At 31.8% G+C, this 23,555-nt stretch overlaps 1 protein-coding gene across 3 annotated transcripts in view; it reads left to right on the top strand.

Moving 5' to 3' along the window:
• The window catches only part of PCDH15 (protocadherin related 15), a 1,489,951-nt gene extending 1,467,024 nt beyond the window's left edge, over positions 1-22,927 (top strand). For 2 of the 3 annotated variants that reach the window (XM_076010003.1, XM_076010004.1), the window contains one exon: positions 877-3,290. In XM_076010003.1, the coding sequence (XP_075866118.1) occupies positions 877-1,099 (223 nt within the window). In that variant the 3' untranslated portion in view covers positions 1,100-3,290. Of the gene's footprint in view, positions 1-876; positions 3,291-3,376; positions 3,386-4,607; positions 4,761-20,884; positions 20,994-21,837 lie in introns of those variants that run through there. The other variant, XM_076010005.1, reaches the window with a different exon arrangement.
• Positions 22,928-23,555: the final 628 nt, after the last annotated feature.

Genomic DNA, 23,555 nt, shown 5'->3' with positions numbered 1-23,555 from the left:
AAAAAATTTACCTGCTAATCACAATATGAAATATTTTTAATGTTCTATCTAATAATATTAATAATATTATTGATAATAAAATTATTGTTAATAAATATCAATAATAAAATTTCTATCTAATAATATTAACAATTATTCCTTGATTTTCCTCCTCAGTGCAATACTCATGTTTGGAATTGCATTAGTTAGGGGAAAGATTTTTAAGAACTAAGGGATTAAATTGACTATCAGTTCTTGTCTTTTTGACTACACTGATATACTACCTGCATCATTTATTTAGTCTTTTTTTTCCTAGACAGAAAAACCTTTTAATTTATTCACACTGCTCATAAAACATTGTTTTGGTTTGAGATTTGAAAGTGTTGACATTTAAGATGGGTGTTGTGGAAAGGCTGAATCTGAAGACTTAGGTTGGGCATGTCAGATTTGTTTTTATACGTATAAAGCTTTGTGGCCTGAAATAAATTAGAATATTGTAATATTCTATGTTTATAGGATTATTCTGAGGATCCAAAGAAATAAGATGTGTGAATATAATTTTATATTGAAAAAATTTATATATTGAAAAACTTGATAATGTAAATTATTTCAACATAGTGATATTAAGTTTAATGATATTGATAGTTTTCTCAAGTCTGTAAGCACATTAAGCAAGGGTCATGTTTTTAAATATTTTTGAAATTTATATACAGATATGTAGTTACTCTTCTTTATTGCTCATGCTTTTTATATACACTTCATTTATTCATAAGTCTTCTGACTCAGCTTGTATTTCAATTAAAAATATTAAAAGATTTTACAGAAATGATTTTATTTTTTAAAGAAAGATCTTTCTCTGTTAAGATTATTAATTTTACCATTTATCTAACAATAAAGATTTTTGGATGGCAAACTGCTCGATATCAATAAAGACTTTCAGCCGCATTATGGGGAAGGAGGACGTATCCTGGAGATCCGGACTCCAGAGGCAGTGACCAGCATTAAAAAGAGAGGAGAAAGTCTAGGATACACAGAAGGGGCCTTGCTGGCTCTGGCTTTCATCATCATCCTCTGCTGCATTCCTGCCATCTTGGTAGTTTTGGTCAGCTACAGACAGTAAGTATTCCAAAAACGTGAATATTTCCTCAGGAAGGCATTGTTGAAAACCATATCTGGTAACAGAGTTTTGTGATTGTAAAATATTGATGGTGCAACCACTTCTGGGATTGCTTTATCCTTCTTGTACTAAATCATCTTCTTCAAAGGGAAAGCAATACAAACTCCTAATATGTTTTTCACAGAAGGCTCGACATTCCGGTATTCCTAATATGTTCTCGTCCAACAGGAATATTAGTTTAGCTCCTGTGACATTCTTTACACCCTTATTTAGGTGAAGAGCTCCTTTGGGAGAAAAAGTAATAGGTATCCTGAGGACAAAAGAATGGAATGTGGTACAGATGCCCACTTTGCCCAGTCCCAAAGGGGGGTCTATGACTTCACTACTTTGTCATGATAGGTTTTTACCCATACTGTTAAATTTACCTCTGTGCAGATGATCACAATGTTAGCAAAACCGTTGAAAATCATAGCACACAATATGCCATTTTTCTTGTGGCTTCTTCCTTCTTGGATAGCCTTGTCAGAACTTGTGTTATTATGTTTGACACCACATTTTGGCTGTGCAGCCCTTAGCTTTTCTGGTTCCTATAGTCAAATAAATCCATTTACAATGTCTATAATTTTTATTGTGTTTACATCCTTTAAAGTAGTCAACTAATTATAACTAATTTCAATATCTATATTCGAGGTAGGCTAGTAATGTATTTTTATTTGACACTCAGTATGGGGAAACTTTGTGATAGAGGGCTATACTTTTTAAGTATATCCTTATTGACAATAATTTGAAAAACCTGAAGAGCTGGTTAAGAAGACAGGTAGCACTGAGTGTGCCACAAAAATAAAATAAATGACAGAAATCATAGATCACATCAATTACTTGATGTAACAAACAGTAAGAAATGGTGGTAGAATTGCTATTCATCATTTAAAATACCTACAGGGAATGTACTAAAATATTCCTTATATATTCTTTTATTTTATTTTTATTATAGTACAGCATGACATTCAACCTTGTATATCCTTAAACGGTTATCTTTGTTCTCAAAAACTGAAAAAGTTTTTTTTTTTTCTATTGAATAAGCTGAGATAATTCCAACTTGAAAATCTAAAAGTGTGCTCTGCATGAAGACATTGTATTTTCCATCACAAAAGCAATGTGAAGTTGTAAATATACCATTTAGGTTGATATATTGGAGCTTAATATATCCTTAACAAATCAATTGATATGCTAAATCAAAACCCTATGAACAAACTTAATAGTGGACAAATTGTTTTAAATTATTAACCGATCAGCCCAATACTAATTTTCATGTTAAATCTATTCTGTACTACCTTTCCTTTTCCATTTAACTGGATCCCAAAAGAGCTTTAATATATCTTTCTAGCAATAAAATCAGTGAGAAAATTTCTTATATTTGGCACACTATGCAATGATCAAAACTGAAGCACCCTGGGTATTATACACAGTAGTCTGAAATTTAACAAAAAATTAAGATGCTTAATATTTAAACATTTTGTAGATACATTATTTAACTCTCTTTTAGTTTGATAATCAGCTCAATGCCCTAGGAAATTATTTTAGTTACTGCTTGTCATAGATTAACAGAATTAAACAAAATGAGTTTTGCTCTGCTCATATAGTAAATGAAAATCCTAATATTTAAAGAACTGACATTTGTACCTTCATATTCTGCTTATAAATAAGATAGGAATGGATAGCTATTATTTTATATTATCATGTGTCTTTGAAATTTGCCATGAATGGAAAACTAAGAAGCAAATATGAAAAACAGTTTTAGGAATTTATTACTCAGCAGTAGGACCTTCCAATTCTATCTTCGGCTTCAAAATGAAGCCCAGAGTATAATCAGGGCTTGCTGCGTAACTTCATTCCCTTAATATTCTTCAAGCAGAGTAAACCAAGAAACCAATTATTAAGATCAGATCATCTTTAATATTCCATTTTTCTATTAGAGTTGAAATTCACATACTCATGTTTTAATCCAGTTTTTCTTATTCCGTGTAGTTCATTTCCTTATTTTCTGTAGTTAATGTTTTAACAGCATGAATGACTTTAATGGTAATAATAAAGTACTCACTATTTTCACCTTCTGAATTGAAATAGTTTCCTTACTATGTCATTAAATTAACTCTGTGTCATTGTGAGTTTAACCAGTAAATTTTTTATATTTAGAATAAATCAGATGTTAAAGTATTATGAATGTAATATTTCTAACGTAGCTTTCTCTTTTTTCTTACTCATTGCTTTCCCAAACAGGTTTAAAGTGTAAGTATAATTACTAATATTTTATACATCATTTTTATGTAATGCAAAAAAGAAAAACCTAGATTATGTTGATCAAGTAGTCAACCTGACCAGAACCACATATTATTTATTTGTTTTGCATTTGCAATAGTTGTATACTTTTTGGTGTAAGAGATATTCACACATTGGAATAAATGTGAAAACCAGTTTGCTCATATCTTCCACCCTTTGAAATCTAGTTTTAAGGAAGACATTAACCATCATTGTTCAGAACATCCAAAAATAGTAGCCTAGTTCTAATATGAGAGTCACAGGTGTTCCTAGGGATAAAAAGGACATGAAAGCTAACCCAATCTCCCTTCTACATGTGCACATTTATACAGCCTCTGTGAAATAATGTCAAAAAGGTTTCAAATCAGTCTTCTTTTATTTTTTTTTATTTCAGCCTATTACCAGGGTACAAATGTTTAGGTAACATATAGTGCCTTTGCCCCATCTGAGTCAAACATCAAGTGTGTCCATCCCCCAGTGCTCACTGCACCCATTAGGTGTGAATATATCCATCCCCTCCTGCCCCCTCTCACCTGCCCGATGAATGTTACTACTGTATGTGCATTTAATTGTTGGTCAGTTAAGTCAGTTAATACCAATTTGATGGTGAGCACTATGGTGCTTGTTTTTCCAGTCTTGTGATACTTCACTTAACAGAATGAGCTCCAGCTCTATCCAGGATAATACAAGAGGTGCTAGATCACCATTGTTTTGTGTGGCTGAGTAGAACTCCATGGTATACATATAACACACTGTATTCATTTTAAATAAAGTAACTTTCCTTTAAACATACAAATAGTAAAGAAAAACTATTTGTTTTTTGAATGCCTCATCTTATGAAAGAGATTCATTAAACAACTATCAACTACCCATCACATTTTTATAAATATTTAGCCTTCCCCCTTTAATATTATCATTTTATGTAATTTGCAAATATTTCTACTGAATTCTACCCCTTACCCAAGGGGTAAATAATAAAGAACTAAGTGGGGGGGGGCGTGGAGGTTATATGTAAATAATACCCTGTGAGGATGCTTTTGTAATTATGTCAGTTTATAAATGCACACATTTGTGTAAAATATTTTTTTAAGTGGCATCTTCTGATAACTGGACCTCATTATTAAAAGGTAGCCTATTGACAAGCATATGATTTCTAAAATGAGTTTTACATGACATCCTTGCTTTACCCAAGACGCCAGGCTGAGTGCACCAAGACTGCACGAATTCAATCCGCTTTACCCGCGGCTAAACCAGCAGCGCCCGCCCCTGCACCTGTAGCAGCGCCCCCGCCCCCGCCGCCGCCTCCGGGGGCGCATCTCTATGAAGAGCTCGGAGACAGCACAATGTAAGTAGACTTTCCAGGAGCTTTGAGAAGTAGATGGCTTTTAGTGGATGCTATGTGGTGAGTATTTAATTTCAACCTGATGTGGAAATGCAGCTTTCAGCCTGCTTGGACTATTCTATTCTATTATTTTAAAGGGAAATTTGTTGGGAACCTAAGAAAAGTTAAGTGAAAAATAATAGTCAAAACACAAACGAACAAACAAAAAAGAAAACCAAGTTAGATAAAGGCAATATTCAACTTCAGGAGACAATACAGATTTATAGCTTTGATATTGTATTTGCTCTCTAAGTTTTCAAGGTCATGTAGACTTTTTACCTAAAATTATAGATTGCGGAAAAAAAATGTTTTCACATGGGAGAGGAGAACAATAAAACCCAATCATAAAGTAGTAATTCCTGATTTGTTATCAAACCAACCCCTATTTAGTATTCAAAGCCAAATTCTATGGTTTAAAATCCTAGACTTCCAAGACACCATTTTAGGACATTATGCAATATAGTAATTAAAATCTGAGTGAAAATAATCATGTATTAAATGCCCAACTACTTAGAGAACATCCTTTCCATTATATTACTCTTAGACTGCTATGATTACTTAATTTTTCTCCTACATTATTTGTAATTCCTAAGTAATTTTAAACCATATATTTTTGAAAGAAACAGCTTGTTGTTAAAAGAAATCACAGCTGTTTCTATAATGGTGCTACCCTTATAATCTGATTCTTTTGGGTGATGTTTAATTTGTGTATATTTAGACAAATTTCTACTTAATATGCTATGTTAAATGACAGAATATTATACAATTTTGAATATGGCAGTAAAATCTAGAGAACCTTTTATTAACTGGAATTTGTTAGAGTAGAGAGACTAAAACAAATTCTTACATGTGACATTTGTAGCATTTACTAGTAGGAATAAACCAAGCATCAGAAATCATGAAATACACCATTTATGGGAAAACTGGTTTTAAATAGATGTATTAATCTTATTGGCAATATTAATAATAATATACAAGGTTATGTTTAGAATATTTTTAATACTGTCAAAATTGATTTTAATGCTATTGTTTTAACACAAAACTGAATTTAAAATAGCTTAAAACATGACATTCTATTTCCAAAATAATAACATAATACAGGATTCATGTTTTAAATATACTTTTTCTTTTTTTTTATAAGTAGAAAATGATGGTCTCTTTTTGAATTATTGGTGAATGTAGGAATTGAGCTAATATGATTTGATTCTATTTGATTATGCTAACCACCTTTCTCAAGCAAAGATCTTTAGAAACTAAAAAAGCATTATGAGTAGTACGTTTATATATTAAATTAATGAATGATATATACTCATTTTAATTTAATAAAAGCAGGTATACTGTAACACTATCTGGAATCAACATAGTTTAATGGTGGTATTTTTACTTGAACAATTGTAGTAGACTTAGTAGAAGATTTTGCAATTGTAATAGGTGTATTTGTTGAAATATTTTAAGTTATGCACATTTAATTATTTTATCTTCAGGAAATGTTTAACTTATCTCTTCCAAAGCTTTTTCAGTAATTTTAACAAGTTACTAGAAAATGAACTAGCTCCAAATGAATTATTGTCAATTATTTTTTAAAAGCTCATTTTGAAGAAAACTTTACAAATAATAACTTCACATGGATCCAATAATGACTTTGTAACAATTTTCATAGTACCTATATATTTATTTTCTTCCCACAAAATATATCTTTTTTTATAAATCAGTGTGCACTAATCAATTTTTTAGTTATGTCATAGAGGCAGTTATTAGAATTTAATTTAAAATTTTTATTTCTATCTTTAAAGTTTTTAATTGAAATCATCCATGTTTAATAGAAGTGAATTTTACCTGTGTGTAAATAGTAAGTAGATGGTTAAATATAATTTTATATAAGACACCAAATAAATGCCATTTGATTTTATCTAAAACAATATTAAATGTCATTATTATGAATAAACACATAGCAAATATAAAAACTTTTATTTTCCTTTTTGGATATGCATAGTAAGTGTTTAAAGAAAGTTCCTGTTAGTATTTTCATAATTGTTTTAAATTAACCATAGTTAAAACTTTTCTTTTTCTATCACATGTTTTCTCTTTCTCACCTGTGGATACATAGGCATAAGTAAGTAAATAATATCACTCTAATAGAAGAACATTAGAAAAAAAAGATGCAGTAGAATAGATTAAGTGCTGTTTTACTGTGTATACAGTGATTTTCATCTTTTACCATGCAGTCATTTACTTTTAAAAGGAAATTTTTATCTTCCACACTCAATTTCCTTTTGATGTCTTGAAATGGCATGAGCTTAAAACGAGTATTCTCAATGATAGTACTTGTGCTTACTGAGAGGTATTTCAAAATTCTCCTGTTTTATATTTTTTAATGTAAAGTTTTTAAAAGTTAATTTTTAATTTTAAGAAATTAAAATATTTATAGATTTCTCTCAATCAAAAGTGATATGATATCATTATAGCAATCATTTTTTTTCCAAGAAAAATCAAACCAAGAACAGATCTACACAAGAACAATGGCCAGGTAATAACAAGCCCAGTGGTTCTTGCCATATTTTTAAAATGATTGTTTAAAGGCCAGGAAAGGTAAAACTGTTTGTTCTCTGTTTAATCCAAATTGTCTGCACTTTCTGAATTATTCAAGTAGGCTTGATATTGTAGGTCCATCTGTGAAGATTCTTTCATACAGTTTGAATCCTAGCCAAATAACACATTAATAATTTTGGCTTTATATATCATTTTATTGTCTAACCTATCACTCTAATTTTTCAATGTGGTTATTTAATTTTTATTCAAAATATTTCATTTTATTTCATTCCTGATGGGTGGATAAATATTAAACAGTAACTACATAATGTTATTCTGTTTGGGCTTGAGAATAAAACCTCATGAGAGATTATTTAAAACCACATATCCCCCAACCTTTCTGGGAGAAGAGTACAAATGCTTTTGTAAGAGGCACTTAATTTGTGCTCTTTGACGTATTCAACTTTATGACTCACCGCCACCTATGATAGTATCCAAGCACAAGTAAATCTTTCGGGGATATCAAAACCATTTTATTTTAACATAAATCTTTACATTAAGGTGAGTCTTGATTAAAACTTGATCTGGATCATAATTAAAGGAAATACCAACAACTTCTCTTCTGACTGGTATTATTTATAATATTTTAAAACTAACTATGCATACAATTTAAACAGAAGACAATAGTTTTTGTCAAAATTCTAGCATAAATTCACTTTCTCAATTGTGATTTTGAACTTGGCGGAAAAAAAAACAAAAACAAAAAAACTTTCCTATCTGTCCTTAGGGACTTTAACTCTCTTAATCTGCAGAATAAGATATCCTTTTCTGTATTCTCTTACAAATTTTCTCTCAGGAGAGTACTTTTAGCTCTAGGACAATATTACGGAAATGAGAGATAATATACAGGTACTGAATCAGATACAGCTAAGGATCCTTTATGCATAACAGTCAGCTCTGAACATCCTCAAGTAAGGCAAAGGATATGAAAGGAGAGGCTGGTCTGCACTTTGAAGAACTGTGATTTATACATGAGTGATCTGTTATGTGTAGACATGGATTCTTTGCTGTATTCAAAATAACCAAAAAAACAAAAGCAAATGTAGAAATTGACATTTTTTAATGAAAATGTCTTATTCTATTCAAAACTCTCAAGATTTTCCTGCCCTGTCTTTTGGGAATAGGAACTTTAAAGTAGTGCCTTGCTTTAGTAGATTAGTGGTTTTAGCCTTTACATTTTGAAGTAGTAATAAGAACCATAAAAACATCTTTCTCATGAAAGCTATATCACAACTTGTTTCCTTACATTTCATTATCTTCTTTTCTTTCAAGTCTTTTCCTTCTCTACCATTTTCAACAAAGCAGGGGAAATAACTCAATCTCAGAAGACAGGAAACATCAACAAGTTGGGATGCCCTTTTCTTCCAATACTGTTGAGGCTCACAAGTCACCTCCTATAGACGAATCACTTAAGAACCAACCAAGGTCTGCAAGAAAATTCACATTTCCATCTGATGAGGATGCCTTGTGTACCCATAATCTCCTTTATAAGGAAAATATAGATCAAACATCATCAAATTCAGGCTTTTCACTGAAGACAGATTTTGTAGACCCATTTTTACCCAAAACACAAGCCAAGAGTGAGTCTCTGAGGGGCCCAAGGGAAAAGATTCAGAGGCTGTGGAGTCAGCCAGTCAGCTTACCTAAGAGACTGATGAGGAAAGTTCCAGATAGACCAGAAATCATAGATCTGCAGCAATGGCAAAGCACCAGACAGAAAGCTGAAAATGAAAGCACTGGAACCTATCCATACAAAAGAGGTAGCAGCAATCCATTGCTTACAACTGAAGACACAAATTTGACAGAGAAAGAGGAAAAAAGGCAAGATGAAACATTGATTATAACGGGAACAAAAGAGTTGAAATCTCTCTCTGCAGACTCTTCATTTTGCTCTCCTAGCTCTCACTTCTCACTCTCCACTTTGCCAACTGTTTCAAGAACTGTGGAACTCAAGTCAGAACCTAACGTCATCACCTCTCCTGCTGATAGTTCTTTGGAACTTTCTCCTCCTTGTATTTTAAATTCTTCACTCATTCAGGGAGAGACACCTGCCTGTATGTTAGCTGTTGAAACCAAAAAGAACATTTTTGAAAAGTTTTCTCATCTTCCTTCTTCTTCTCCTCCCTCTCCCTCTCCTCCTCCTCCTGTTCTTCCTTTTATTCCTCCTCCATCTCGTCCTCCTCCTCCTCTTGACCTTACTCCTTTTTCTCTTTCCTGTCCTCCTTCTCGTCCTCTTATTCTCCTTCCTCCTTTTCCTCATCCTCCGCCATTTCCACTTTCTATTCCTACTTCTGCTCCACCTACTCCTCCTCCTCTACCTTCACTTCCAACTCTTCCTCCACCACCTCTGCCTCTTCCTCTTCCTTGTCCACTGCCTTCTTCAGCTTCATTTCTAGCCACAGAATGTGTTTGTATGCCAGTCGATAAATGCACTACCGACAAGACTCCTGCCGAGGAAATTAAATCCTCTGTGACTCAGCTGTCAGCATCAACAACAGGGCACAATGCAGACCCTCAAAGAGAACCAAAGGGAATCCTCAAACATATTGAAAATTTAGCAGAACTTGAAAAGACAGTTGCTAACATGTACAATCAAATAAAAAAAAACTATCCACTCACAAACATCTCAGAACTTCAAACTATTTGCCCTTCAGAGATAACAAATCTTGAAATCACATCTGAACAAAACCAGGAGAATTCGAACATTATTGATGAGGGAATTGAAAAACAATCTCAAAGTCAATCTACTTCACTGTAATGTGGCTTTTCTTATTTTAATTGAGCAAGTCTTTTGTTGATTTTAATCTCCAAGTTGAACATCAAATTTGAACATCAAAGAAGATTCCATTATTTTAACCCAAACTCAATGCAATGCAGTTTTTCCTCTTTTTTACTTTAAAAAATTATTAACCTCACCACTACTAACTCATATAGTAGATTTACCTTATTTTTAAACTACAAAGTAGCATTATTTGTCCTACATTTATTTAAAAAGTAAGTAATTTTAATGTATTTTTTAATGGGAACATGTGGGCATGAACGTTAGATATCTAACTTAAACCAAAGGCATGTTTAGCATGTTGATGTAGTGACTTTTAAATTTACTTTTCAATCATAGTTTTGTATGAATGTTCCGAGAAAAAAAGCAAACTGTTATAAACAAGCTAAGAGTGATATCATAGGTTTTGTCATTACCTTGAAGCCTATGTATTTAGTAACAAGAAATACTACCAAAGTAAAATGGTATGTACTTAGAAATAACGGCAGATGACAGACATAAGGTATTCCAAAATAATTCCCAGGTGCTATAACATTCAATTATCTGTTTTCTTATAAGAACATCCTTTCCTCTGGCTTGCTTTTATCTTACTAGTATGCTTATGGATTTGAAGAATTTTTTACTTTTTTCAATTGCTGTCTCATTTTATTTCTCATTGTGCTTTCCCTTCCCTTCTTTATAATGAAAATAAATCTTGAGTTGTTGACTTTCGTAAGACATTTCATTGTTCTAACAGATGTTTAAAGTGCTATTTAATTTTGTTTGTTCACATTATTATATCATCTCCTTAATTATAATTTTATCATAAGATTCTTCTTTAAAGAAAATATTTATCTCCAGGTTGATAAATTAAATATAAAAAGTTTAAATATAAAAATCAGGAAGAATTATATTTGATGAACAATTAACAATTTTATATAGGTATTTGCTCTTGGTTTTGGACAAAGAAGATAAAAATATATACTCTGGGAAGACATTTTTGTAGTTGTAGTAGTTGTTCTAGTATCTTAGAGCTTAACTTGTTAAATTCTTAACAGCATCACCTAAATTAAGTACTGTCTTTCTACCTGTGTAATGAAACCTGCACTTTCAGTGAGCTCAATTCTAGCTCAAATAAATAAATATATATATAAATAAATAGATAAATAGATATATATCCGCATATATGTATATATACATATATATATATAATAGTACATAATGTGTAATATGTAACCATCAAGTAGTTACTTTGTTTTTCCCATGAACTACATGGAATAAATTTTATTTCTGGAAGTTCCTATTTTTAATTCAGTTATTATTATTTACTTTTTCCATAGAGTTTTAATTTTTTAGAACATAAAAGCATAATTCCAAAATACAGACAAAAGTCTTATTTGTTAATTACCAGTGTTAACTATATTAATGTACCTTGAGAGCCCTACAGTGCATCATTTTAAGGGTTTTGTTCAGCCTTTTTATTATGTGACATTTCTCCAAGACTTTGATCTGGTATTCCTAATTAATAAGATCAGATACAAAGCAAACAGTAAGTCTAATTATTTTCATTAGCCCATCTGCTTCAGATTCTTTTCATCCAAATCAAGAATGATTTCTTTCTTGGGGTTCTTGAACGTGATTTTTTTCTCTCTTTCACTGAAAAACTTCAGTTGGAGTTTTTGTTGGCAGCTGGTCATATGCATGAGAACTTGTGCTATTTGGCGGACTCTGACAAGGTATTATTCACAATTGTGTAAGCCTTTAATGTGAATGTGTGTTTTTAAGTTAACTTCTACCAACTTCGTGCAAATGTGAAACTTAGAATTCCTTGATAATGAAATCTCTAAGCAGTGCCCCCAAAAATGTTATAAGAAATCCAAATAATATTTTTGTGAAGTCACCTATAGCCTTATTAAATTGGTACATTACTTTTTTCTGTAACATTTAACTATATTTGTATGATCTAAAAGGTTTATTAGTATTCTGTATTCTCCAAATGAAACATCCATGCTCATGTTTTATATTTAATCATCTTTTATTGCCACAAATTTGGAATTTCCTGACTTTGTCATAAAAGTCAGTTAAAAATATCTCCTATATGAGTCTTTTAAATATTATTTGAGTACACAAGACTAAATATTCTTCCTCTTCTCATCTCCTAACTCCCTACAACCTGAAAATCAGCCTCTAGAAAAGGAACTCTTTTTTCCTCTGTATGTGATCCAATTAATGTGCTAAAAAAATGATTAGACACCTTATTTAAAAGACATAAGCAAGAATGCCATACATTAGTCCTTGTTGTTAAAAGTAAACCATAATACATATAAATGATATGAAGTGATTAATATACATTAATTATGAACTGCATAAAAAGATGCATTAATATTATATGAACTGGTTTTGTAAGTATCAATCAATAATCATGTTTTGAAAGCATACAGAGATTTATAAATAGTGATTCTGTTCTGTACCTCTTTCCAGTAACTTGCTGCCTTTGAGCTAAGAAAAGCAATACAAATAACTAAATAAAAAGCAACAGAAAGGTTAATGGAAAATATAGTTTATCTATGGATACTGTATTTTCCACATTTAAGGAAAACATTGCTAATAAAAAGAGTCAGTTAAATTATTCTAGAACGTAGTCTAGCTTTGGTTGGGTATTTTCTCTGAGACATGTTAATCAATTGTCATTATTGAAACCTAGATGTGAGCTTCCTCTGCTTTATCTCTGAAAAATAGAAATTGGGTAAAAGTTGAAAATGTCTAAATTTATAAAGACTCTAGAAGGATTATCTTTCTCATAAATATTTGCAGAACCATACTCTTCAAAATTCAATATAGAACCATTTTAAATAATAAATTGTTGATGAGAATAAGTAACCATTGTATTAACTTTATTACCAACAGTTTCAATGTACAATGCATTAACCACTTAGCATACTTTCCAATAAGTAGACTTACTTATCTTATGAAGGCCTTGTGACTTTTAAAAATAATTTTCTACAGATTGTTTCATTGGACTTTAGAAAATTATACATGTACCTCTTTGTAATAAATCTTCATTACACTTGCTTATTTATTCCATACATGTGAACAGATTAGTTTACTACTTTAGGTCAACTGCTTAATGAAAAATAAAAAGAAAATTTTCATAATTAATGACATTCAGCTTTGAAGCTCTATACTCTTTTTCCTCTCTCATGTAAAGTCAAATATTTCATCAACTTGTGGTCCATGAACTTTATAAATCTTTAGATAATATTTAATATTTGCCCTATTATATTTCTAATAACTTTTCACTTCATCTCTAATAATGTAATTACCCCTTCAAGGATAGTCAATATTTTACATTCATTATTTTTAGAATCAGGTTAATATAATCAGAAACGAAATCTTACAATCATTTGGAAGAACATATTCTAGTCATGAGATAATTTTTCATGCTCTATCACATTCTTCATGTTGTAAACACATCTTTTCCTTCAGGAGTACCTTATATGTATCAAGATTTGTGTAGAACACAGATAATATAGAATAATTTTTATCCTGATTGATAACACAGTCAAGTTGTGTTATACATTGTTGAGATAATATAGATTTTTCATATTTTGTTGTTCATATGGAATCAGAGTCTGGGTTGTTCATTATTTTAGAAATTCAGACATGAAACCATGATCCTCCTGTTTTGATAATACCACAATATATTTCCCATTAAGACAGTTTCATTAAAAATTATATTCTGAGTTTTGCTCAGATTTTTTTTAAAAAGCCCTGATCTATAATTTAATCTGAAAATCCAAAATGTTTAATACTGATTTCTTTATTTCTGCCTTGCAGGAGAGGTTATGCATCAGAGGTAAGGGCTTTATGGTGTTATATCAAGTTTACTAGGAAAAGATTTGTGTTAATAGGCAAGACTAATATATATTCTTTTGAAACTAGATTATTTTCCTTCATTTCAACAAAAACTTAAAAGTATGCTATGAATTTGTTTTCTTTTATATATGTTGCTGCTTTGCTTTGGCGTTTTAAATCCACGATTATTCAGTGAGTGAACAAAGATCAACTGTTTACCTTTTTAAATATAAATTTCTTTTGTCCTGAATTACTGTTATTCAATATTGTGTGACATTCCCCAAATTTGTTTCTTAAGGCTATAAATCTAATTTAGAAACCATAGGATTACTTAACCTTTGGTAATTTTGCCAGTTCACATCTCCTTCCTATCTCTGTATTAAGGCTTAGGATCTTAAATATTAAAAAAAAAAAATCAGACCATTAGAAAGCTCTGAATTTTCTATTGTGTTAATTTGAGTCTCAGTCTGTAGAGAGCATACTGGGCATTCTGGCCAGTAGTATTTGTACTGCAACATTGTAAGTGATGTTATCAATGAAGTCACTGAGAACAGAGTTTGATTTAGCATACAGCTTTTCAGTCAAGAAAAGTTTGTAACCTAATAAGTACATGACCTGTTGGTTTATACTTCAGAATACATAAATCCTAAATTATGTGGAAATCAAGTTGAATGCCTCTATGAATAAGTGGTTTTCAGGGATAATAATAACAGATAACAGATTGAATCAGAATATCTCTAACTTTAACTTTCCTTCCCTTTAAATAAATAACATAATTAGACTAACTCACTAACAACTGTATCATTAAAAAGTCTATCCCTTCAGTCAAATAGTTGTTCTACTGGTCATATTAAAGAGTCAATTCTTTGGTGGAGTTATCTCACAAAACCATTCTATACACCTTCCCAATGCTTACTTTAAAATATGTGGTGTTTAACTATTTCACCCCAGAGAGTTGATAACCCAAAGTTTTGAATTGTGTATTTTGTTCCCAGCTGGTTAAAGTTATCATGAAACAGACCAATAGAGACTGTTTCTTTACATTAGTATGGGTGAACGGAGGAAAAGGTAGAAAGCAATCCCTACCAAGTCTGAAGAAGAACAGTTTTCCTAATCACAAAAGACTTTCTGAAAATACCCTTAATGCTTTAGAGCAAGCAATCCACATTTTGTTAAGAAGAAGGAAGAATGGAAGGATGTCTTAAATATGATTACTGCATCACAACTATATCATTCTGTATGTTCTACCCTTCTTCCCAATGAACCTAATTATATTTAAATTGATTGGGGAGAAAAAAAGAGAGGCAATTTAAAACAAGGTTAGGCCAGGCGTGGTGGCTCATTCCTGTAATCCTAGCACTCTGGGAGGCCGAGGCAAGAGGATCGCTCAAGGTCAGGAGTTTGAAACCAGCCTGAGCAAGAGTGAGACTCCATCTCTACTAAATATAGAAAGAAATTAATTGGCCAACTAAAAATATATAGAAAAAATTAGCCGGGCATGGTGGCACATGCCTGTAGTCCCAACTACTCGGTAGCCTGAGGCAGGAGGATCACTTGAGCCCAGGAGTTTGAGGTTGCTGTGAGCTAGGCTGAAGTCACTGCACTCTAGCCTGGGCAACAGAGTAAGACTCTGTCTCAAAAATAAATAAATAAATAAATAAATAAATAAATAAATAAAACAAGGTTAAACTTGTTAAAAATAATGTGTGACACTTAAAGTACTTTTAGAAACATAAATAATTTTTTGTACTATGAAGCTTAAACCAAAAAGAATCCTTATAGATTCCTGTTTATTAAGGCTATTAAATTTGCTATTAATTAAAACAGTGATGAAATTAAAACAAGGGAATTCTTATTTTATGTTTCAATATACAGAGGTAGTCAAAATATTATTTAATGCTTTTGATAGCTATCACACAAGTAATGAATCGGAATCCCAAGGTAACCAGTTTTAAGCTGTTGTCTTTTTTTCTGTCTTCTCAATCACAATCTACCTTTTCCATCTGAATTATTTTCTAAATCTTTTTCTATTTTAATTTCCTTTGGCAGCAACAACAACTGCTGAGGCCTTCTCTTCTTAAACCAGAGGTATCAATTTTCATTTTCTTTTCAACCTCACTGAGTCTTCACAGTACTTTTGGGGGGCACTTTAAGATCCATATTACATGTAGGCAGAGTGGGTATCTGCCAATGCAGCATAATTTTACAAAAGAGAAAAAAGGTACTTCAAATTAAAATAAGAAATGAACAAAGAAACAAACAAGTCACCTTTCCACTGTGTGCTGGTGGCTCAAATTTCAAATTTCATTCTCTGGGAATTGGACAAATAAGGCCTTGTTCCTAGTAAAAACAAGACATCATTGAATGAAATAATTAATGAACCTGATCAGTAGTTACTTGTCTTAGTGAATCTGGATTCAGCAAATCCATTCCTAAGCTCAGACTTGATTATGCATCGTTTAAAGAAAGAACATTAACATCTGTACTGAACTATTTCATGGGATTCAATATTCTGCCTTTGGACATATGCCTAGTTCAAATCGTTTTTGACATTTTCTTCTGCAGTGTGGAAAAGATACTCAGAGTTATGTAATAAACTCACATTATTTTATTTATTATGTTTATATAACTGCTTAGATATTAAAAAATAAAAATAAAGTAATGCTAGTTTAATTTTTTTTTTAGTATTTTATAAGCTCTACTGGCAATTTTTTTCTTTTTTCCTTTTCCTTAAGAACAGAATTCTAACTTTGTTAAAGAGAGGCATTTCTTGGTTTGAAATTATTCCCTCAAATCTGGAAGTTTGGTGTCAAGAATATTCAACTTTTATAAAGTTTTTAGCAAAAATTTTTGTGGAGAGGGCTCCATAGACTATTGAATCAGAAAACTCAGGGTTAAAATCCAAATGCCGATTATTGGATGCAAGGCCTTCATCAAAATAGGCATCCTCCTGAACATCAATTTCATCTTCTATAAAATGTTGGCAGTAATATCTAACATATAAGCTCCTAGCTCAGCTCAACTGGAATGTGGCAGAAAAAAATTCGGTAAATGATAATTACTATTGTTTTTTGTTTGCATCAGTATAAGTATTTATAATAACAGGACACTACGTTAATTCTGTGTCTTCTCAATGTGTTCAGCAAAAGTGAATATTAAAAGTAACACTAACTGATCTACACTACTAGTGTGCTACTTTGTGTGATTTTCCAAAATCTAGGATTCATCACCGAAGGGATGTCAAAAGGGACTGTGGAGCAGCAAAAAGAGCCGGCATTACATTGTTTGCTTAGGTCAACTCAGGGATCTTACGGGGCACCAGGTCCTTCTTTTTTTTTGAAGGGATGATGCTCTCTTCTTCATTCATGTGTGAGATAAGCATCCAATAGGCACCTTCAGATCATTTCCTCATTCCCTTCTGCCAGTCCCTATCCCTTCTTACCCAACTCAGAACTATAGAGGGACTATGGAATCAAGGACAATCTTGCTGAGTTTTCCTGGGTTCCTATCCTTATCCCTTCTATCCTTCTTATTATATTTTTAAACTAATTGATGCCAAGTATACATTGTAGCTACTAAGAGCAGAGCATTGTTCTCTCTTTAGGAAAATAAAAAAGTATGTCTGTAAAGAAAAGTTTTCAATTCTGACTCTAATATCTGAAATTCATTCAGTTGCATTGTATCTATAAATATTTACTTGAATATTTTATTGTCTTCTTTATTATAACTGAAAGTTATTAAAATTTCACTTCGCAACCATTTGAAGTCCTTTTCTCAGTCTCTGCATGTTATTAGATTAAACACGCATTTGGTAAGTAGTTTAAAAGTATTACTTCTGAGACCCATTTGCATCATTTAAAATAATATCACTACATTGGCTTTTAGGTACCTCAAAAATCTAAGCTTACTATTATGAAACATTTATGTTTTTTTCAAAGCATTTAGGTTGAATAACTTAAATCTAGGCTTTAACTTTGTCCCAATTTCTTACTGGTCTTTCTCAACCTTGTTCCCACCCTTCCTTCAACATGCCAATGATGAAATTTTTTTGTTGTTGTTGAAATAAAACCTACACCCATAGCAAGTGTACCAATCATGCCATACAGCCAGATGAATTTTACAGAGTACATATGCCCTTCTAGCTCTCCAGAAGACCCTTCCAGTCAACACTCAGCTATTAGTTACCCTTCCCCAACCTCTCATCTGGCTTGTAGCACACTCATTAATTAGTCTGCATTTGGAGTTTATATAAATAGAATAATATAGTATGTTTCATTTGTACCTTACCTTTTTTGCTCATCATTCTGTTCGGGAGATTCTTCTATGTTATTATGTGAATAGTGTCTTTGTCTCAGCGTTCCAATTTTTGCCTGTTATGAATAATGCATTTTGGTGCACAGATGTACATATTTCTCTTTGGTATATAACCATAAATTGAATTTCTAAGAAAAAGAATATGCCTATATGTAACTTTAGTATTACTGCCATTTTCTAAAGGGTTTAGCAATTGATAATCTCTCCATAAGTGTATGAGAATTTTAGTTGTTCCATGTCCCTGCCAACACTTGCTATTGTTTATTTAAATAACTACAGGATCCAGGAAAGTAATGTAAGTGAAGGGAGTTTATTAGATACAAAACAACAGTGGATAGCAGATTTTGTGGTGACTATGGGTACAGATGTAGAACAGTATAGTTGGGGATACTCTTGTAACTAGGATAGAAAATGTTTTCTCTAAGGAGTAGTTCCACCAACTAGATTCTTGGCATGTAGAAATATAATTCTAGTGTTGCCATGTTTTTATTTTTAAGATAAATCAAAATTCAGATTTTTGGTGGAATTTTCTGATTAGAATTGTTGGCAACTATTTCAATTTGCCAACAGAAATTCAAATATTTCCAATTCTTAAAATGATATTGGCCAAATTAAGTACAACTGAAGGCCATTGTTCATGTCCATCATGCAGGTTATGAATTTCCACACTTTCTAAATGATATATCTGTTTCCTCTGAGGAGTACTTTTTCCCCCTGACTCATTATTATACCTGGATCAACAAAATTAAGTCTTATAAATAGCAAATTTTAGAAATAAGTACCAACCCATTTTCCTGAGGGTACCTATACTTTTGCCCCCTTCTCTTACTCAATTGCAAAAGCACTTCGATTAACCTTTGCCATTTAACCTGATTAACATGTTAAAATAGAATAAAGAAGGGAAATGTAAAGAAATTGCACTTAATAATTATTGAAAGCTGTTTTTATATGTATGTTTCAGAAAAAAAATTTTTTTGCAAGAGTTGAATTTGACAAAAATCAGTATTCTTTAGAGTTTAGAACTGAAAATCTTGAAAGGGCATCTACTCTAACAAATCCTTTTTTTTTAAAAAAAGCCTTAAATTTATAATTATCAATATTTTTTAAAATGTAAATATCCTTGGAAGATATCACACATTAACTTGAATTCTTATTAATGTATAAATTATTGTCAGATGATTTTATCAGAACAGTTGTAATGAAGGGAAGAACACTTAGTACTAGAGAACTATTAATGGTAAGAGGACAAAATGCTGAAAATAATGTTATAATCTTCCTCAAGGCTAAAGTCAGTTGATAATATTAAAAATAGTGTTAAATATTAAGTGTTTATCAACAATTTTACAAGTTATCCAAAAACAAATGAAAATGCCCATCTGCAATTTTTAACAGGTTTACCTTTAGGAAAAAGTAGTTTTTTCTCCACAGGTCTAACATAATTTTATTTTGTATAAAATAGTTACAGCTAGAAAAAAATAATTGAATATCTTTAACTGACACTTGTAATTAGTTATTTTGGCAGGAGTGTTTTGAGAGTCATTGAATTCTATTTGTGAAAACCTGACTTTGAGCTGAAATATGATATGAATTTTCTTTCAAATACAGTTTCTCTTTTTGAACAATAGGAATTATCCATGGAATCTGGAATTGATCCTGGCCAGGAATATGGACAAGATTATTACAGTTATGAGCATGGGTACATCTTCAGATTTTTTCATTCAGAATCTTCATGTAGTATTTATTAATAATAGGGAGTTATTAAATGATTATTACTAGCATTTGTTTTTAAGTGTCATTTTACTAGTTTAATATTTAAAAATAAGTAATGTCTCTAGCTTTAATTTTAATGACGTTTTAACCATTTTTTTATGTTGAGTTCTGTATTGATGTTTTATATTGATGTTGATTACAATTTTAGAAATGCGGTAAGATGACTCAAAACTATTTCAATGGAAAATAGAAGTCAAACATATTTGCTCAATTCCTGAATTCACCATTTATTTTATGTGAGATGTTTAACATTTTATCTAATCAGTCAGCCTAAAGTTTTGCCCCAGAGAGCAATTGAGAAGCAGAAAACATCCTTTAAGAATTCAGTAATAAGTATTTCAAAAGTCACTTACACACATGAGTTAATTGCTTTCAAAAATAACACCAGAAAAATGTGAATACCATTACAGACCATATTTGAAGCAAACTTTTTTGCCTATATAGATTTTATGTTCTGAATGAGCTATTACACTTTTGGAAAGAACCTCTTTATGTGGCCTGGGTTCTTTAGTTAATTAAGAAGCAATATGCCTTTTTCCTCATTCTAATATCTCCCAAAACTTAAAGCTGAAATAACTTTCTTTGTTGTTATTCCAGGGCACCATTATGACAAAAATCATTGGTCATCAGGTAGTAGTTCTTACTCTATAGTTTTGTAACTAATTTGCAAGAAGCCTAATAGGTGCTGCATAAATATTTGTTGATTGAATGACCGAAGGAAATGAAGAAAACAGAGCTCATCATGGTAGATTCTACACAGATGACATGACAGAGTGTTTAAAGTTATAAGTTTATATTACAGGTATGAAATGCCTCAATATGGAAGTCGCCGCCGATTGTTACCACCTGCTGGACAGGAGGAATATGGTGAGGTGGTTGGTGAAGCTGAGGAGGAGTATGAGGAGGAAGAGGTAATTTTATTATTTGAAGTAATACGCCAAGAACAGTATTTTTTAACCCTATATGACAAGCAGGCCATAGACCATTTCAGCTTTCAGAAATCCTATTCATTTGCTTTCCATAGAAATTTAACAAATGCTTACCGTTTCATTGCCTTGTCTATGAAAGAAAATTAACTTTTAATAGTTTAATTTATTTACTTCCATAAGATGTCAAACATCTGGAAACACTTACAATAAAATTTATGTTTTCCAAAATTCTAAATATTGGTCCATAAAGATAATATTATAATCAAATATATTTTTAAAATTCTGCAACACATGGCTACTTTTGTTCCCATGTTATCTAGCATAACTAAAAATCTGGAAAAATACAATCTCTGTTTTTCAATTATCAGAGAAAAATAAAATATTTCCTCTAATATTTTTGAAGGAATTATGTTTAATTTTATGTTTAAGCTAGCATGAATCATTTTTATCAAATTCTTATACTTTGTTTGCCTTATTTACTTGGCAAATTATCCAAAAACAGCAACAAAAACAACAAATAAACATCACTGTAGCTTTAACATGTTCAGAATTTAACAAAATAGTCAAATTTCTCATAGGAGATGATAAACCATCGTATGTTTATGACTATTTAAAATTCTTAGACTTTATCTAAAGGAAATACATAAAGCTATCAAGCAAAGTTCTAGGAATAGGAGAGAGAAGAGGCGTTGATTATTCATTTCTTTTTTCTTTGCTCTAAGATGCAAAATAAACTTTGAATACCAAGATCTATTGATCTCTCCTTTTTTGTCATATCATAACTACCCCAAAGCTGACAGTTTAATTGCATTTTCATAATTTTCAGGAAAAGCCAAAGAAAATTATAAAACCAAAAGTTGAAATTAGAGAGCCTAGTGAGGAGGAAGAAGTAGTTGTAACTATTGAAAAACCGCCAGCAGTTGAGCCTACATACACAACATGGAAGAGAGCCAGGATATTCCCAATGATATTTAAGAAAGTTAGAGGACTAGCTGATAAAAGAGGCATCGTGGACCTTGAAGGTGAAGAGTGGGAGAGACGGCTGGAGGAAGAAGAAAAAGATTATTTGAAACTAACTCTGGACCAAGATGAAGCGACAGAAAGCACTGTGGAATCAGAGGAGGAGTCCTCCAGCGACTACACTGAATACAGCGAGGAAGAATCTGAGTTCAGTGAGTCTGAGACCACAGAAGAGGAATCTGAGTCCGAGACACCCTCTGAGGAAGAGGAGAGTTCTACCCCTGAATCAGAAGAATCTGAATCTACAGAGTCTGAAGGAGAAAAAGCAAGGAAGAATATTGTGCTTGCGAGAAGACGCCCCATCATTGTTGAGGAGGTCAAGGAAGTCAAGGGTGGAAAAAAGGAAGCAGCTGAAGCACAAGCAGCAGAACCTGAGGTGGAAGAAGAACACCCAGAAGAAGAAGAAGAAAGTGAACTGGCCCCTGCAGAAGAATCTACAGGCCTTGAAGCTCAAGATGTCCCTGAGGAGGGCAGTGTAGAATCAGCTTCAGTGGAAGGTGGCGTGGAAAGTGAGGAGGAATCTGAATCGGAATCTGGCAGTAGTAGCAGTAGTAGCGAAAGTCAGTCTGGAGGTCCATGGGGCTTTCAGGTGCCAGAGTATGACAGAAGCAAAAGGGCAAACCAAAGGAAGTCTCCAGAAGCAAACTCTGAAGGTTACAACACGGCACTTTAAAAGAGATCACAGTAGGTGGGGGTTTTGCAGTGATGAGTGCCCTTGTGTGCAGTGCCTTCTGTGTGCTCTCTGAAATGCCGCTAGAGGGGTAGGAAATTGATCATGATTTTGAAATGACTTAAGATCAGAAGCATGCCATAAAAGTGAATATATATACTATCCAAATAGATTTGTATATTAGAATGTATTAAAACTGACTAATCCTTCCTACATTACTAAATTGGAACACACGGAATCAACTAATCCTTCTTACATTACTAAATTGGAACACGTGGAATCAACTAATCAATATTTACTGTTCTCTGGTGAAATTTTGCAAATGCAATGTGGCATTATGTATTATCGGTGATGCCTTGTCTATTGGAATGGATAGGATGAATATATATATTCATATATATGTGTGTATATATATATAACAGTTTTTATATCATCTTTCAAAATAAATACTGGGACAAGCTGCAACAAATTATCTCCAATAGTTTACTTTTGCAGATATGTACACTTCAATTGGCAAGGGTTTTATCAAAGATATCGTGAACATGTTCAAATAAGTTTGCATCTGCCAATTTCAAATATTAAGAGTTAAATGAAGTAATATTTAAAAATTAAAAGTCATTACCACTTATTTTCTGTTGTGGTATAAGTAAAAGTGGATTTTAAATAATGAATTATAACAGTTGTGAAATTTTTTCTGGGTAAGTAAACATAAAAATTTCTAAAAATCAGAAAGCATGGATTACTCCATATAAAGTGTTAATATTTATACCTGTATATCCCCCAAATGCAATACTCTTTTGAGAAGAACAGTATTGTTTAACCTTTGCTGCTTGCCATTTTAAATGTCAATTAGT

This window comes from Microcebus murinus, chromosome 14, assembly GCF_040939455.1.
Source record: "Microcebus murinus isolate Inina chromosome 14, M.murinus_Inina_mat1.0, whole genome shotgun sequence".
NCBI lineage: Eukaryota > Metazoa > Chordata > Mammalia > Primates > Cheirogaleidae > Microcebus > Microcebus murinus.
This window is presented reverse-complemented; position numbering and strand designations above follow the sequence as displayed.